The sequence below is a fragment of the Pipra filicauda genome, unplaced genomic scaffold (assembly GCF_003945595.2).
Source record: "Pipra filicauda isolate LSUMZ 115617 unplaced genomic scaffold, ASM394559v2 scaffold593_size253620_pilon, whole genome shotgun sequence".
Lineage (NCBI taxonomy): Eukaryota > Metazoa > Chordata > Aves > Passeriformes > Pipridae > Pipra > Pipra filicauda.
The window spans coordinates 235,479-253,591 of NW_024104746.1; the positions used below are offsets into that span (position 1 = coordinate 235,479).

Consider the following 18,113-nt stretch of genomic DNA (forward strand, 5'->3'; position numbering starts at 1 on the left):
ACACCATTCATGAGCCTCACAGTGATAATTGTTTCAGAACTAACAGGAGAGCATTCAAAATTTTCACAATTCTATTCATATTTCAATGAAGACTTTCACTAAAGAAGTAACAAATATTTCAAATATTACCAGGGGAAAAAAATATTATGCTCTCCTTCTCATAAAATACGCTTTGGATTTGTGATCCTTTTCCTTTTGATCCCAAGGAATTCCTCAGAATTCAAGGATACTTTTGTTGATTCTGAAAAGCATAAAGCTCTGCTCTCTGGAGATAAAAAAGCTGAGGACTTCAGTGCTGGGAGACAGTGACAAGTCTTTGAGTCTGCTATCTGACTGTAAAGGTGGACCAAGAAAAGGAAAGAAGCAGGACCCTTCCACTGCAACCTGGGAGATCAGGAATAATGTTTGTTGACACAAAATTAGCTTTGTCTCAATTTCCATTCATAAGAAGGGGATAACAGTAATAATTCCACTTTCAGGGATGTGGAAGAGTGAAAGACAGTGTAATTCCTAGATCCTAGAGTAGCACACAAAGCCGGGCAGGTATTCTAAGTTGATTCCACCAGTGAATGGAAATAGTTGACAATTTACTAACAAATGACAAAAGAACCCTCAAAATTGTAATCACAAAAAAATGACACTGGATGGAGCACCACACCCATGAAACCTGGGTTTCCTGCCACTGATCTCCTTGTTAACCTGCTGAAAACCTCCCTGGATTCCCATGCCTCATTCACCTGTGACACAGGGGGCAAAGCAATTTGACTCCTTAAATTACTTTTGGAGACCTGTTGATGAAAGACACTGTTTGCCTTAAAGTTTCAAGGTGACAAAGTTCAGGAAAACCTGTAACAAAATTAAAATAAAGGTTCTTAGCCAAAATTGCACAATAGCTTTGGGATCAACATCTGTGGTGTTTTTATGTTTTACCTACTGGTTACGCTCCTTACAGGAGTTTGGAGAACAGTGGGATTTTCTGCCCACATGGAAAATGAAAGAGCCTGCTTTCTGTGTTTTAAGCCAAAAGCTAACACACATTTCCCAACTCTTAGTTTCCTTTTCTGTCCAGAAGTGACAGAGGCATGGGATGATGTCTTACCTCCCTTACGTATAGAGTCCTCCAGCACTGACATGGCAATGGAGTCAGTCGTAGCAAGGTCCTTTGGGTCACCTGAGGTACAAACCCAGCGGAATGGCCCAAATCCCAGGGAAAAAATGTCCCTGGGAATAGAACATGTTTCATTAAGAGATAGTTGAAATTCTTTCCTTATTTATCCTGGCTGCTAGCAGTGCTTTTCTTTCATTAGCTGGAGACAGAAGAATTTGAAACATTTTCAATGAACTAATCCAAACAGAAGCATCAAGGACCATTAACTGAGAAATTAAACAGTGGTGTTTCATGCAGCCATTGACTGGTGTATAAAAATACAGCCAGGCCAGAATTTTGATAGTCATGTTGGGCAGTTCAATCAAACAAGTGCATCACCAGATGACTTGCAGTTTTTCTTCTCTTTCATCAAATATACTCTGCCTGCTGCCTGGTCTTTGTGTCCTTAACCCAGGCTAACCCTGGGTGCATCTACACTACCAGACAAGTGTAGGTTCTGAACAAGTGCCTGAGTCCAGACTCATTTGCTGCCCACATTGTTTACATACAATAGTGAGACACGCTTCAGCTGAGGTCCGGAAGAAAAGATCTAGTCTGGTTGGTGCCTTACTCCACGTTCAAACTCTTATTCACATGGCACAGGCAAGTTAAAGCATGAGTCAGAGGAAAAATGAGTTATAAATCCAGTCCCTCAACATATCTCCTGGGCTCAGCTGTTTCCACAAGCAGCATGTACATCTTGGGAAAGAGGCTGGTGACATGGGCCGACAAATGTCCTCTTTCAGACGTGCTTTTAACTTCAGTGGCTTTGATGATTTGGAATTGGGTTCTACTGCTCTGAAGAGAAAAGCTCTCAATTTTTAGCACCCATAAGTGAAGTTGCTTATAGTTACAGTTTGAAGCTGTGACCTGGCTCTTCTTTTGAGTAGAACTGCTTAAAGGAAAATTCATAGAAAAAAAAAATGCAGCTAATTCATGTGAAGGAGTAAAGAGTTTTGATTTGGCAACATTTCAGCCCAGACTAACTCTGGCATAACGCCTGCAAGATCAATTTTCCAACTGCTGTTGCCTCCTTTTGATCCTTCATAGTGCACTGCAAATTTGCATTAATCTCTGTAGTACTCTCCCCTAAACAGAGGGAGTCACAAGGCACTTAAGAGCATATTCCAAACTGCCCAACATACCCCATGATGTGTTGAACGTAGGAAGGATATCGAAATTCTATTTTATTTGCTCCTTTTTTCTCAACATCAGCACCTATAAAAGAATTTTAATAGTGATTCAGTGAAAAAAGATCCATAAAAGGTAAACCTCTACTGCACCTAGGTTCCCATGAAGGTTGTATCTCATTCAGAGAGGGTCAGGGGTCTCAGAGAACAAGAGAAAACGAGAGGCTAAAGAGTTAAAATAACACAGTGGCCAACCCCATCCTACCAACATATACAGCTGGGAAGATGCATGCAGGATTGTCCTTGTTTCCACCTACAAATCCAGGATCTACTCACCAGCCCTTTGAGCTTCCAAGAGAAAAGCGTTGCCATAATCCCAAAAAAACATGCCCTTATCAGCAAGTTTGTTAATAGCAGCCACATGCCTCCTCAGACTGAAACAGAGAAGGAAACAGTTATTCTTGAGTTTGATGAAATATCAAAAAGAATAATATTGTGAACTCACTAAAGGTATGGGAGTAGGGGGAGACAGATGGAAAGGAAAGACCCCAGATAAATTCAGACATAAACCCATAAGTCATCAGTTGAGATGCTTTCAGTCTCTATAGCACCTCCAAATCTTGAAGTAATTTACACTCATTAAGGAAACTTCATTCACTGGCAATGAGGGGTCACATCTTTCAGCAAAGTGATGCAGCCAGATCTGGGGATGGAGGGTAATAACAAAAAACTGTCTACATAAAACTGCTCAACGGTTTCAGAAGTTCACAGAGCAGAGACAGAAAAGCTGAAAGTGGCTAAACATCATTGTTCTGGCCTCACCCTCGGCCAAAACAGCCCAAATGGCCCTTTCTTTCCAATAGTGGGCCGGCCTCAGGGCTGGTCCCTGTGATACCATTTCCACCTAATATTAACTAGTTCTAATATCAATGCATATTTGCATATGGACTTGTACATGCGTAGGTGTAACCTCTTGGAGTTCTGGAGGTAAATCAATGACTATCAAATGAGAATGGATTTTTTTTAGGCCATATCTAGCTTGTTAGAAATTCTGATCTTATACAATACAGAATATTCCTAAAGTGGTGAGTAGGTGATGTCTCCCATATTGTGACTGATAGATGTACAAGCACTAAATAGTGCAACTTTACCCCAGATTTCTACTGAAACAAACAAACAAACAAACAAAAAAAATCTAAGAAGAGAGCGTTCTTGAAAGAAAGACAGAGATCTGATTACTTGCAGAGCAACTAAACTTAAAGGTTAAAAAGATGTATTGCCAAAACATTTACCTCTCTTGCACCAGGGTCCGGAACTTCCCTGGATCGGTGGAAAGGAGCTGCTTTGCTTCCTCAAAGCCAAGCTGTACTGGATAGTACCCCCCATTAAATGGGTTGTGACAAGAAGTTTGGTCAGACCCCAGATCAACCAGCAGCTCTCCTGTTTTGTCCAGCTCATAGACCAACCTCTCCCTGGGGAAGACAGTAAATGGAATGTTTGAACATAAGCTGTCATTTCACAGTCTGGCTCCTCTTTTAGGAGAATTTCTTCCAACCCAAAAGGTTGTTTGTGACAGTAGGCCCTTGGCTAAGGCTTTGCAGGAGGCTAAGCCAGGAGGTAGGAAGTGATGGTACTGAAGATTTGGGTGCAACTTTTATATTTCACATTTACCTGTGCAGGAATGCTGATAGATGAGTTGGATACCAGTATGACCTACCAGTCTTACTGGTCAGCCTCAGCCCTTGGTATATGGTGTGACAAGAGTTAACATTGAATAAAGCCTCAAGAGCACCAGGACTTCTACCCATTACTTTATTATTTTTATTTAATCAATACCTCAGTACTTCTATTCTTCACTTATAGTAGCCTTCCAGTACCCAAAGAGGCTTACAAGAAGGCTGGAGAGGAACTTTTCGTGAGGGCAGGTAGCGACAGGAAAAGGAAGAATGGCCTTAAGCTGAGAGAGGGATGGTTTAGATTAGATATGAACAAGAAATTCTTTATTATAAGGGTGGTAAGAACTGGAACAAGTTGTCCAGATAGGTTGTGGACTTTCCATTTCTGGAGGTATTCAGGACCAGGCTGGTTGGGACCCTGGTAAACCTGGTCTCATGGTAGGTTCCCTGCCTGTGGCAGGGGGGTTGGAACTAGATGATCTTTAAGGCCCCTTTGAACCTGAACATGTCTATGATTCACTGAAGTCAAAGACATTTTCTTGCAATCCAGTTAGTGAAAGATTAGAAGGAAGTAGATAAATTCTTTCTTCATCCAAGGAAGAATCTTAGAATTTCTTTCCCTGAGCCATTTATTGTTCCATAAGGAAAGGAGAAGCATGAGAAACAACTGGGAACTGGAACACGAGGATGAACATCTCTCTTTTGACAATACTTTTTCATTAACATCTAGAGTAATGTACTCAGCCCTAGATTTAATGTCTCTTCCAAGTCTGGGAATTAATTCCAGATTGACTAACAAGCCAGAGCATTAATGTATCCATTATCCATACATACTACTTACCATAGATCTACCACATTCCCATGGTAACCCAAACTAAGGGCAATCTTATTCTTTCTTGCTTCTCTAGAACAGAATAAAAAGATGGGTTGAAGAAAATGCACCTCATTCCATCTTGCAAAGTATAAGTGCCACACAGAATCAAACCCAGCAAAAGTCTGTATGTAGTTTTCAACACTTATCTAGAAAACAGATCTTTCAACCTTTGCATAATTGTTAATCACTGATTCCATAAAACTTGAGTGATGCTTCAAGTGTAACATCAGTTGTAATTGCTCTATGCATATTCATGAAACAGAATGAAGACACATTTAACATATCCAAATGATATGAAGCATTAATAGTCACTAATAATGACTGCTGCAGTTTGGGAAACCAGAATCACATTCCAAAGCAGACTTGGAATAAGAAGAGCTTCCCTCAACCCCTCTGACATGTACATTAAAATGGCACAAGGCAGAAAGATGTGAAGTGAGGGTTAGGAAGCAAAGATAAACTCACTGAATTATCTTGCAAGTCATACCTAAGGCGAGCAATGCAATGGTCCAGGTTGTCAGAGATTTCCATCAGCCATCCCTGCTTGTGGCGTTTCAGAAGTGCTGCTTCATCGACCTGGGAGTAACAGCAGAAATCTGAAAACTACCATTTCCCCTATGTAGTCACTTTTACCTTTAGTTTTTCAATTACCCTACAAGAAAGAGTAGCAAAAAGGTAAAGGTAATAGCCCTGCTCTTACCTTGAGATATACCTCTGCCTATATATAATAAAGATATAATATATATAATTATTGTTCAAATACTTATTTTTCACCTCCAATGTTCTTTTTTACACTTTTTGTTCTCTTTTACTCCAGGTTCAAAGCAAGAAATATTCTTGATACATCACTTCCCAAAATATTCTACAAACAAAAATTTATCATTAAAATTGTACAAGAGGTAATATTTTTCTGCCAACTTTAGTTATTGTTTTTCTTCATGAGTATGTTAAAAAGCAAAAATGTTTCCAATTTATTTTTCAGATCTGGCTATTTCTTGTGAAAATTGTGGTTTTAATTGATTAAGAAAATATTTTCTTTGATCAGCTAAGAGAGATGTTTCTGCTGGGTTTCCCAAGATAAAGGTATGGTTTGCTGAATAAAATTAACCCTCACTTTTGTTCTTGGACTGCTGGTTGAAAATCTCAACCAAATATGGAAAAGAAGAAAGCACTTTCTTCTCCCCGCTGGCTAATGCCACCAAAAAATAGCCCAGATCAAAATAAAACCGTCTTTAATTCCCTCGCTTGAAATTTGAAGCTCCAAACAAGCTCAGTCCCAAATCTGTACTCTCTTCTGGGCTCAGCTTCTGTGTATGCCAGTGTGTATGTGCCTAAGAGACAGCTGGATAAAAATATAAGTGGATGGACAAACTGTGGAGGCTTTGAACCATTAATATGGAATCTGTGCCAACATATGAACTTGCACATCCATTAATACTTTTATAATGAGCTATCATTGGCATAAAGCAAGTGGCAAAATTAATTTAAGCCAATATTCTGTGGTAGCAACAGATTTAAAACCCCCACAGTGATGTGCGTGCATGAGAACACACAACCTGACTAACTTCCACTATTTCATGAAAGCATTTTTTACTTCTCTGTATTCCATTCCCATCATTTTCATTCTTTCTCATTAAGAAGGTATTTACATGTTAATTAATTAGGTTCTGTATTCAGGAGTTGCTTAAACACCAGGAAACCTTTTCTTTCCCAATTATTCTTAGCATGAGAAACCTCCCATAATTTTCCACATCAGTAATAAAAAGCTATCCTTCCAAAACCCCAGATTATGATAATAACAGTGTCACTGCCAATGGAATTATTCAATAAAGTCAGGTGCCGTGGGGGACAGCTTCTTTTGAGTTATTTAAATCAGCGCAGGAGGAAAGATATTAAGTGGTCTGTATGAATTACAGGAATTGGGTTCATTTAAATCCCCACATAACACAGATCAAATCTATTTAAATTTTACCACATCCTACATATTTTACTTTAGCCCCCTCTGACATTCTTAGCCCTTCACAGACTTGCCAGCATACTCAAGAAAACTAGCTTCCTTTGAAACACACTTGCAAAAATATGCTCATTTTTCATCAGCATCTCGGTAGTTTTAAAAAAATTGCATAAAGCTGATGACCAAATGTTGCCTCCAGTGTAACCCCAGAGAGCCCAGTGCAGCTCCGAGGAGACAGTCTGGCCCTCCACACAATTATTTCATAAAATTACAATCTGCTTCCTGTCAAACAGAAGAGGTAAAAGACTTGCACCATTAATCCCTTCTGTCAGAGCTTCGTAAGCCCTGGCTGACAAAGCGATATCTCTTGCACAATTCAATGCCATTTGCATAAATAGTTTCTTAAACAAATAATATGTACATATATATAGTTATCCACATGTGCTCCTGAGACTCATTTCCGACAAGGATCATCTCACAGGAGATAAAAACCAGGCGATATTCAGTCTCCTGAACAAAATCATCTGCAGCCGTAGAGATGAAAAGGACAAAGGAGTGCCGTGAACAGCACTCACAGGAGTCTTGCCTTTGTATTCCAGCATTTGAGAGATCATGATGACGGAAGTCTGAATAAATATAATTTATGCATTAATAATTTATTCAATAGTAAATTGAATACATTTATTTAATCTGCAGAGCATACTTGAGGAAATCTCAAATACATGCAAAACTCACGTGCCAATAAAACCACTTTTGCACCACTGTTATAAAGCAGGTGAAGCCTCAGCCTTCCATGAACAAGACCTGAGCTGAGCAGAGCAGTCAGGTTTACTGCACACCATGTGGGCAGTCTGACCCATTATGATTTGAAGTTTAATTGTGCCAGAGGCTTTAAAGATTAATCAAAGTTAAATATTATAATTAATACCTTTATAACATAAATGATTTTTGACATAAGAGAATGCAGGAATTCTCACAGGAATTGCCTGTAGAAGTTACACCTTTTCACACATGAAATGAGGGTAGTTCAAGCACTGAGAGCTCATCTAACAGCATCATTCTGCATTATTTGTGAAGCAGTCATAATATCCTTGCAGTCTGATCCAGTGAGCGTATGAATAGAGAGAGGAATAGCATTGAAAAATGCTCAGCAATGAAAAGGACAGACAGATCTTAGAAAACAGTATCTTTCTTGAGTTTTTGTCAGGGTTACTTGAGGAACATGTCAGATCAGAAGAATGTGGGCTGATTCAGCACATGAAGGAGAGAAGACAGAACAAAAGCAGTATTGCTCTCACCTCTGCAATGATCCCCACACACCCAGCAATGACTGCAGCCTTTGCTTGAGCCCCACTCATCCCTCCGAGACCAGAAGTCACAAACACCTTCCCAGACAGGTCTTCTGCCTTCAAGTAGCGACGGCCTGCATTGAGCACTGTGAGCTGCACACAGCAAATAGAGCAATCACCAGGAGATGTTTTCTCTGCAGTCCCTTAAATTTAAAGATCTTCTGTCCCCTTTGCAAACAGACAAACTCTGCAGTCACTGAACATGTGAACAGTTTTAATCTTTTAAGAAGGACACATGTTACAAAATGATGGTATGAAACCACCTGTCCTGATTATGTTTATTTCTCTCACCATGAAATAGAATAATCGGTGCTTCCCAATATGCTGCTCTTGAGGTATAGGGACTTGTTAAGGATGGCTGCAAAGGATGGATAAGGAAAACAGCCAAGAAAAGGTTTTTGTAGAACTCGTTTGGTCAATTGGTACTTCATGTATTGTAGCTAAATATGAGCTCAAATTAAGACCTTGACTGCAAATCCCTTCAGGTCTGTGCCCTAGATAAAATGTATCTAAGCGAAAAAACACTAATTGTTTAAGGAGCAGGCAATGAGAATTTCTTTAGTAGCCAGAACATCCTCTCACCACAGCCCAACTCACTCCAGTCACCAGACACTATGGGAGAAATCCTCCTCCAAAACATACTGACAAATAGACCTTTCCCCAGTTTCTTACCACTGTCCCGTGTACTATTCCCTGAGGCCCAATGTAGCAGTAGCTCCCTGCAGTCATCTGACCATACCTAGAGACAGCAATGAACACTGTGAGACCACATTTTACTCAGGCTGGAATGAGTTCTGTACTCCACCTGTTTTCAGTATAACAAAAAAAAAAAAAAACCCTCTGTGTTTTAATTTGTTGTTAAAGGTCTGCTATTCTCAAATTCACATATTAACGAAGTTTTGTCATTAGCAATGCACCAACATGTTTTCAGAAGAGTGCTTAGCTGATTTAATTGAGTTCAAAACTGCATCGATCAAAAGCTGAGGGTAAAGTTGTCTTGGAATTTAACATAGTGACTAGGACACAAGAACACTCCTTTTCACCTCGTTGGCACATTTATGCTATTGGTTTCCAGTGCCACTTGTGCTTCTAAGACACATAGTTGCATTTGAAGTTGTTGGCTCAAAATGTTTGTTCACATTTCTATTAAATTCCCAGAGGAGGGAGACAGCTCTCCAGCTGTTTTAATTTATTCTCTCCATGGTACCCAAATGTATAATAATCTTGTGCTCATCAACTAGATTAACAGTAGTTTGTACAAATGCAAAAAAGTATGTAAAAATAATTTCAAAAAAGATAATTTTCTACTTCAAAGTTCCTCTTAGCCTGAAAGAATGTTTCATGACTTATATTTTCCATAAATTGCAAAACAACCTCTGCAAAGTGGAACTAGCCAGTGCTATAAGTGGTTTATGATTAAGGCTTCAGGCTACCATTCAGCCAAGTCTCTCACATAAACCTAATATTAATTCCTGGCAGACCTCAATTACATCCTTATATATGTGGCTGAACATAACTCAAACTCCAAAGTAATTCCACTTAAGTATGTATTAATGCTTTGCAGCATCAGGAATTTATGCAGCACAGTTGAAATCCATCTGCATTAGAAATTTTAACCAGCTACTGCTTGATGTCTGAATTACATTTTAGTCAAGTATTTGATATATTTTAATAGGGAGCTATCTTCTTACATTGTTACTCCCAAAGCAAACATCTTCTCATATTCATCTCTGGAGGAATAGTTGGGAATAACCTAAGAAAACAATCAAAATAGAATCCAGATAAGCAAGTTAGAGATTTAAGCAGGTCTTTTTGACAGCCCACATTTCTCTAACTATGGTCACACACATAGAAAAACAGGAGAAGTAATTCAGGTGCTTTATTTCATGCATTCCAGTATCAAAAAAAAAAAACAAAAACAAACCAAAAAAAAAAAAAAAAAAAAAAAAAAAAAAAAAAAAAAAAAAAAAAAAAAACGCAAAAAAAACACACATACAAAACTCCAGTCTTTCTGGCACTGTGACTGCCATGCAAAAACTAGCCTGCAGGGAGAGAGATATTGAATGGCTCAAAAGACTGGCAATAAACCAGTACTTTCACTTGTCCAGTTTGCCTTCCAAGCAAAGCAGTCCAGATATCGGAGCCTCTGATTAATAATCATCTTTTTGCTTATTGAGAGCTTTTAAATCTTCCAAACTGAGTCTAGCTGAACTGTTTTGGTCAAGAACATGTAGAGCTCAGACTCAGTAAGAACAGAAGTTGTCTGATAAAGACAGGATTGTTTCCTCCATCACTGCAGATGAGCACATATGAGATGAGTGCAACTGAACTGGAATAAATGCTGCAGAATTTGGACCCCAAATTCTCCCATGTGTTGTTGTAAATTAATTCAGCCAATACTTGAAAATTAAACTGAAGAGGAGGTAAAAGAAAACAAGATGCTAATACCTACCATGCCATTAGTAATGATTAAACGAGGAGCACGGGGATGGCTGGGGAAGAGTCCCAGAGGATGCCCACTGTACATTACTAGTGTTTGCTCTTCTGTCATCTCTGACAAGTAGTGCATTACCAACCAGAACTGAAAGGAAAAGCAAGGAAAAGGAGTCTGCTTCCATCTTACATTTATGGGCTTTTTGTGAAGCTGCTAAACTTTGAGAATGAAGGCAGCTATAGACATAACGAGGTGTACTCACATACGGAATAACAGCCAGAGCTCTCAACACATTCTGGCTTTTAATAAAGTCCTTTAAGAGACATCACTCAGCAGGAAACATAAATCATCGACTAGCAAAAGCCTGATTAATTCCAGAATAATTTGTCCAGTAGAAACTCCAGAAATCCTTCACTTTTAAAGCCATTCTCATTTTACCTTGAGGTTAAACATTTGGATCTGGCATTTTTCTGGCAGTGTTTCTGAAGTCACACTACAAAATTTTCTCTATCAAATTTATTAAATACTCATTCTTTTTGTTGATCCTCACCTGAATTTCAGCATCTTCTAATGCTTGTTTTCTGTTCAATAAATGGCTATTACAATGTGCACTTAAAAATGAAGTGGTTTTTCTTCTCAAATAAAAATTTGTGCTTTCATTGTGGACACTGAAGAAACACCTCGATACACTCAGGAGCATACAAATAAATACATCTCAACTCTGTCTGCATAATTCAAAAGTTACTCTTGATGAATGCCAAAAAGTACACTTTGATCACCTAAGCTGACTATAAATTTAACTCTCATACATCATTGTCTACAACAAAGCCCATTATATTCCACAGGACTTTTAGTATGTGACAACTAGGCCTGAGAGAAGCTTTCCCATGCAATATTGGAATTCAATAGTTACTTGAAACTGGAGTTTCTGTAGGGACACAGAAACAAAGTATCAGTGACAAATAAACAAACCCAGTTGTCATGGGCACTTAAGCTCCGTAGCTGTGGCTTTGATCTGAATTAAAAATGGTACAGATTTGAGGCCAGTCCTTTCTAATTCAGTCAATTTCCCAAGCTGCAAGTTAAAGTGAACAGGAAAAAATTAGTAGAGTTACTGTTGCTTTTTACATTTTGGTTTTGTTTCATGAAAAATGCTGAACAATCAAGTTCTGGTTGTAGGATAGAACAGGTTGAACTCTCAACTCTTTAGCAATCCGGGAAAAATATTCTAATAAAACTAGAAGCTGTGAGATAAATACATCTTTTTCCATTGAAGGGCATAACTAGTAGCAAGGAAGCAAAAGCCTGAAAGCCTTTCAGAGCTTAAAGAGAAGGTCTGTTGTCTGCAGGTTTGTAAAGTTAGCCCTGGACGTAGTTCTCTCATTTGAAATTATCCAGAAGAAAAGCACAAGTCTGCATGGATTATATAAACCAAACTGAACTTTTTCCCTAGGAATTCTGCAATGATAATTTTTTTTTTAAACATGCTGTTTTCAAGCTACAAAGAGAATAAAATGTTCTGTGGCAACTGAATCATTCATGCGATTGTTACTCTAAGCAGGCAAAACAAAAAAATGTTTTGTTTCTTCTGTTGTGAAACAACTGCAGGTCATAGGTCTGGCTTGGATGAGAACAAGAGAAAAGAGAACATTTCTGACTTTGGCAGCACTTCTACCTCACCTTGCAGCCCAGCATCTGCCTAAGGAATGTCAGGCCAATAAGGGCCACTATATAAACTGCTGGCACTGCTCACCTCAGAAATGCTGTAACACTCATGTAGTCAACAGGCAATAGTTAAATGGCATTTACTAGTTGATACACAGAATAAAGAAGTGGTGTGGATTGCCATAGCACCTTTGTTTCAAAAAAAGTCAGAACAGTTTTGCCTCAAAAATCTGCCTAAATCTTCCATTTAACTTCCATTTACCAGATCGGGAAACTGAAGTATGAATTTTAACCACAAATGAAAAACACCCCACTGGGAAGAAGCCCTGGGTCACTCAGTCCCATGCTATGGTGAGGAATCCGTTCCTCTCCCCTAACTAGGAACTTCATTTGCACATCAGTTTTGCTGGGATTCTTCAATAAGCAAGAGACCAGAATCAGATAGAGCCACAACAAGGTGCATGTGTGATCCTTCACGACAGAAGCTGGCTCCTTAAGTCAGCTTTTGCTTATGTAAGCTACAGAAACAGAAATTAAGACCTTCCCAGTGCTCAGGAGTGACCCTGCCCTCCACAGCATGATGCAGCTTTTTACAGGCCCATTGTAAAATTCAGAAGTAGATTTCCATCTGCCCCCACTCTGTGGCCTTGGGGCATCCGGAGGCTGGAGGCACCATGTGGATTTGGCATTCACAGTAACCACATCTGTGCCTACCCACAGACACTCAGGATGGTGGTTCATTCGATGTTCCTCCTGCCACCACACACCTGCAGAGCATTCAGACAGAGAGCCTTCTTTTTTCCTTAAGACAATAAATTTGGCCTACAGAATCATAATTCTAAATATGCTACTGATTCCAAAGATCTCCTGTAAATACTTCCTACATGCATTTTGCAGATTAAAGTGAGTGTATTTATGGACCTTTTTTATACAGGAGAACAGAGATTATACAACCATAACTTAAAACACCATAGCTTTGATTTTAGAGAGACTTTTACCCACCTGTAATTACTCTTAGAAGATCGGGGTTCATAGTAAAGTGCACCATGAACTGGCCAGCTAGCACAAATATTTACAGCTAACCTGATTTGCTAGGAAAAAAGACTGAAAAATTGCACTTTCTTAAATCAAAGCCTTATTTTTATTCCACTGCTTGTGAAAAATGTTGCAAAAGTAACACAAACATAAGATACACTTTCTAGTTTCTTAGACTCTATCTGTGGAAAATACAGAGGCACATACACATGCATCAGAGAAAGACAAGGCTGGTCTTTATATCATCATACACAGTTTGGTAGGTTCATGGTATCATGTTTAGTATTTCTGTTGGGCTGTCTGTGCTCTCCTCACTAAATAAAGCTCTCTCCATCTATGCAGTTCCTAACCGAGCATTCCTCTATCCAAACAGGATGTTTTGGAGTGTTTGGAGGCAATGACTGCCAAGAACTATCCCGAACTGCTTAAGCAGAATGTGCGTGGGGGAGGGTGAAACTGGTTTTATTAAGCAAGCTGCAAAACCAGCACTGTCCTACCTGTGCCCAGTTGCTGAAGACCTGCCCGTTTCCTCCATAAGTGACAAGCTCCTGAGGAAACTGAAAAAGACAATTTTACAATCAGGCAAGCACTCTTCTGAAACCTCTTACTGTATCTCTGAGCTATTTTTGTAATCTCAGTAATAAATCTTTTCTAGAGCTTATTACATCAAAACCCTCTAGGTTCTTGAAAGCAGAAAGTAACATCATGAAAGTGACAAATTAAGAAAAAAAAAAAAAGAGTATTATCTTTCAAAATTAGGAAGCATCAGCACTAATTTTTCAGGGTAAGTTGTAGAAGCACTGTACCATGAGCTGAGCTCCTGTACATCTAGATTTTTCAGTATTTATGTGCCAGCACATACAGGAAGTATCTCGCAGATTTGCTGCTGCCCTATGAATCCAGCTCCCTTTCACTGCCCCTTACCTGAGCCACTGAGGGATCCAGATTGTTCATGATCATCAACATAATGGCAGCAGCTGATTTGGTCTTGCAAGGATATTCTCCTATGGGGTATGCTCTGAAAGGGTAGTCACAGAAATTTAGAAGAAACACTCCAACTCACAACAAACACCACAGATATATAAGATATTCAAACTTGTTTAAGTTGCAGGCTTTTATTCAGGAGGGAAGGGGGGGGGAAGAAAAAAAACAAAGTGCAGATCTGGAATTACATGTGTACCTTAACAGGTAAATCAGGTTTTAACTATTATCAGAACTAAACAAAACCAATAAATTTTAATCAGCTTATCATTCGCTAATCACAATTGATAAATATGGTGGCCAAGAACTCATGGCTTTTTAACTATTTTTTTTTTTTTTTGGGGGGAGGGGGGATTTGATGGAATTGGCCTCTAATACAGAGGCCAAGGCCAAGCAGCTAAATCCTGCAATGCCAAGGGAAACAGCAGCAAATGAAATTGCCTTTAGGCTCATCAACCCTTTTTATTTAAGATACTATCTAAGGCTTGAGTTTCAGGCTCAAAGAAGCTCTCAAAACCTGAACTAGTTAGGAGAAATATGGGCCTTTTTACTAGGATACACTTCATCTAGAAAGTTGAGAGATGAGGCATGGGAAATACAAATATATTCCAAGTCAGCTTTCCTGGCACTAATGTGCTGCAATCATCTCACTGTTATCCTCCACCATCTGTTTGTCATATGAAATTGCCCTAAAACTTCTACTCTGGGAGATTTGTACTGTAGCTGTTCAGGGCAGGGACTGTTCCTTTGCTGTGTTTGCAAAGGTCTTAGTACAATTGTGCTGAGGTCTCTAAGGTGTGACACCAAAAGAAAGTATAACCACACATGAAGAGTTTTACTCCTTCCTTTTCCCTAAGCAACACCACCATTACAGATGCTGGAAATTCCTAAAGGCGGATTAGGATCATTTGCCATGGAGATCTTCCTTTTATTGGACCACAGATCTTCAGTTGCTGGGCCCTTGTTTTGTGCAGGGAAGACAGTTACACTGAAAAAGTTCAACTAAGGAGTGCCAACTACAAACAAAAATCGGACATCCGCTGTTCAGCTCACGAGCCAGGATCTGGAATGTATATTCTACAGATTTAGCAAATGGGCTTTTCCCATGATCACATTCATTGTAACCTAGCTTTTTACATCAGGATGCTGAAACAAATGCCTTGTACTCGTTGCCAAACCAGAGAGAAAGCCTTTGAGTTTTGCCGCAATGCTTTTTTTATTAGTGATTTCTGCTTTTCTAAACTTGATGTGATAAAACAGGATTTCTGGGGAATGATACCAATTCATCAAAAGGACATATTTACACATAATATTGTTCAGACCATAAGAAACCCAACTTCCAGTTATCAGCTGAGTGTGCTGGCATGGAAATATGGCTGTTAAATGCAGCTGTACTCCCTGGACATACACAACAAAAATCAAATATTACCAGAATACAGAGAACAAAAGGCATTTTCTTATCCCTAGACTGCAATAACCTTGCTCAGTGAAATGGTCACAAATAAGAAATACTTGAAGCTATCAAAGAATCACTGATAGCATTATTGGAAACAAGCTGGTGGACTGTCTCTTCCAAGCCTACTTGGAAGGTGTCATCATCTGTAGTTTAGTACTAGGGTCCTCTGAAGTCCAGCTCTGCAATATCTTTCAGACAGTCTTCCAGTTGTCCTGCTCTTAGCAGAATTCTGCAGGATCTGGCCCCAAGCTAAAACTGACTGCATAGAAACATGGATGTGTGTGGAAATCAGAGTTGCTTTATTCAGGTTTCTGTACAGACATTAACCAGGCCCCTGTTGATTCAAAAACGAATCAAACAGTCTAAAAAAAGCAGCTATCCCCTGGCAGCCCTCACTAAAACTGTTCTGCTTCACAAACATTAGCCCCAGCAGACCTAGAATGAAGTGATGGTCCAAGACCAACAGGCACAGCATATTACAAACCAGGGTCACATACAGGTTCCAGTGGAAAAAAAATTTACTATCTTTCTTTTATGCCCAGAAAGCCTTCTCTGCTCTGAGAGCACAGATAACCCAACCAGGCACTCACAGCAGGTCTCTATTCACTCATCTGGTTTTGCCTCCTGGTTCAGTTGAGATGTGACTTGCAGCAGCTCAGGACGATTGCAAGTTTTCTGTCAGGGTTCTAATTGGAGGTCTCTGCCCCTAGAAACTAAGGCTTACCATGGGGTAGAGTCTTTGAGATCCCTGTGTGTGGTAAATCTGGCATTACCAAGCACCTAACCTCTCTCAGTCCCTTCCCTGTGTTGAGTGGTGCTGAGCTTTCCAGCAGTGAGGCTGCCCTGGCCCTGCCACAGCCTATCCAGAAGGATGCACACTGCTTCTCTATCAGTCCCATGGAGCATCCCAAAGCATCTAGTAGCCTTCCCCTGGAAATGAAACCACTGCAATACACAGAACACCTGAATTATCAGATGATGAGCTTCATTATTATGTTATGACATAAATTCTACAAGAGGTAAATTAGGACACAGCAATTCCACTATGTAAAGGTCAGTTCCACAGGTGAAAAGTGGTAAACAATGGCAGCCAAATACAATGTGAACCATCCAGGCCTTACCTCATCTCAATATCTGGGAAGAATCTGTACATATAAATATGGCCATAGAGCCTGAGTTCTTCAGCAAATTCCGGTGCCAGCTTCTTTTGCACTTCAGGTGGGAAATAACGCAAGGCATTGCGCAAAGCCAGCTGCCAAAGGAAAAAGAAAAAAGAGAAAAACCAAGGTAAAAGAGAAATGGAGGTAAGTGGGTGGCCCTGAACTTTAATCAGACTCAGCTGGAAGCCTGACAGCCATCACAAGGACAATGCAACTCAAAAGGCCAAGATCACACCAGGGGAGCTGCATTCCCAATTTCCTATTGAAGCATTTCTACCTGCATTTTTTCTTGTAGATTAATTGCAGTAAGCATGTAACCATCCTCTTCCCACCTGTCCCCCTAAATCTGCATGGAGACACCTTGAAGATTTGGAAAGTGCTCAATCCTATTCATATCAGACACAGATGAATTCCTTCTCACAGTGCTAGGGGGCACTGAACTATCAAGGAAATCATCATTCAGAAATCCTTAAAAGTGAGATCCTAAACTCCTTAGAGACACTGAAGACCCTACTGTACTTTCCATTCAAAAGGGATCTTAGCCCAGATTTCTGTGACATGCTCCCAGATGAAGACATTCTTGGGCTAAGTTTTATTGAAGATTCACTCCATTTAGCATCCTAATGTATTGCAGAGGGTGGTGGTTTACATTATTTTATTGATGCTACATATATCACTTCCAAATTAGCTAAAATGATTACTAGGCACTCAAATTCTGCAGATGATACTACGTGGCTTTTACTCCTTATTGCCTTCAAAGACATTAGCCTTGGTTTGTAAAGTACAGTATGTCCTTTTGGATGAAAGAAACCATAAATAAATCATTATCTTTACAACAGTCTGTTAAGTCATGTCTCTATATTATGTATTTCATTTGATTAAAACCATAAAGAGAACAACGATTTTGTCATCTTTAAATAGCCTGTTTCATGCAAAGATCTTTTAAGTTCCCTGACAAATGGCAACACCATCCAAATGACTTTTAGTTGAAAAGATTCACAAATCATATGGAATTTCACATCTTCGTTAAGCTAATTTTTAATGTCTGTAGAAAGGACAGAAATGGATGAGGTTTCCTTCCAAGTCTGCTAACAGCTCAGTTTTTGAGAGGACTGAGTAGAGCACAGATAACCCCTGTCTGTGACACCTGCTGTTTGCTCTTCAGTTATGGAATCAAGGATCTTCTGGAGGCAGTGAAGGGATGGGCTGCAGTACAGACATCTAGAACAACTACCCAGTCCAGGTATCATCA

General features: G+C 39.5%; 1 protein-coding gene across 1 annotated transcript in view; it reads right to left on the bottom strand.

Moving 5' to 3' along the window:
• The window catches only part of UROC1 (urocanate hydratase 1), a gene marked incomplete at its 5' end in the record, with an annotated part of 32,974 nt that extends 16,021 nt beyond the window's left edge, over positions 1–16,953 (bottom strand). Inside the window, 13 exons of the mRNA XM_039387858.1 lie at positions 1,100–1,221; positions 2,293–2,365; positions 2,614–2,711; positions 3,570–3,749; positions 4,795–4,857; positions 5,315–5,403; positions 8,080–8,223; positions 8,803–8,869; positions 9,822–9,883; positions 10,583–10,711; positions 13,762–13,821; positions 14,189–14,282; positions 16,823–16,953. Coding sequence (XP_039243792.1) covers positions 1,100–1,221; positions 2,293–2,365; positions 2,614–2,711; positions 3,570–3,749; positions 4,795–4,857; positions 5,315–5,403; positions 8,080–8,223; positions 8,803–8,869; positions 9,822–9,883; positions 10,583–10,711; positions 13,762–13,821; positions 14,189–14,282; positions 16,823–16,953 — 1,312 coding nt within the window. The remainder of the gene's footprint in view (positions 1–1,099; positions 1,222–2,292; positions 2,366–2,613; positions 2,712–3,569; positions 3,750–4,794; positions 4,858–5,314; positions 5,404–8,079; positions 8,224–8,802; positions 8,870–9,821; positions 9,884–10,582; positions 10,712–13,761; positions 13,822–14,188; positions 14,283–16,822) is intronic.
• Positions 16,954–18,113: the final 1,160 nt, after the last annotated feature.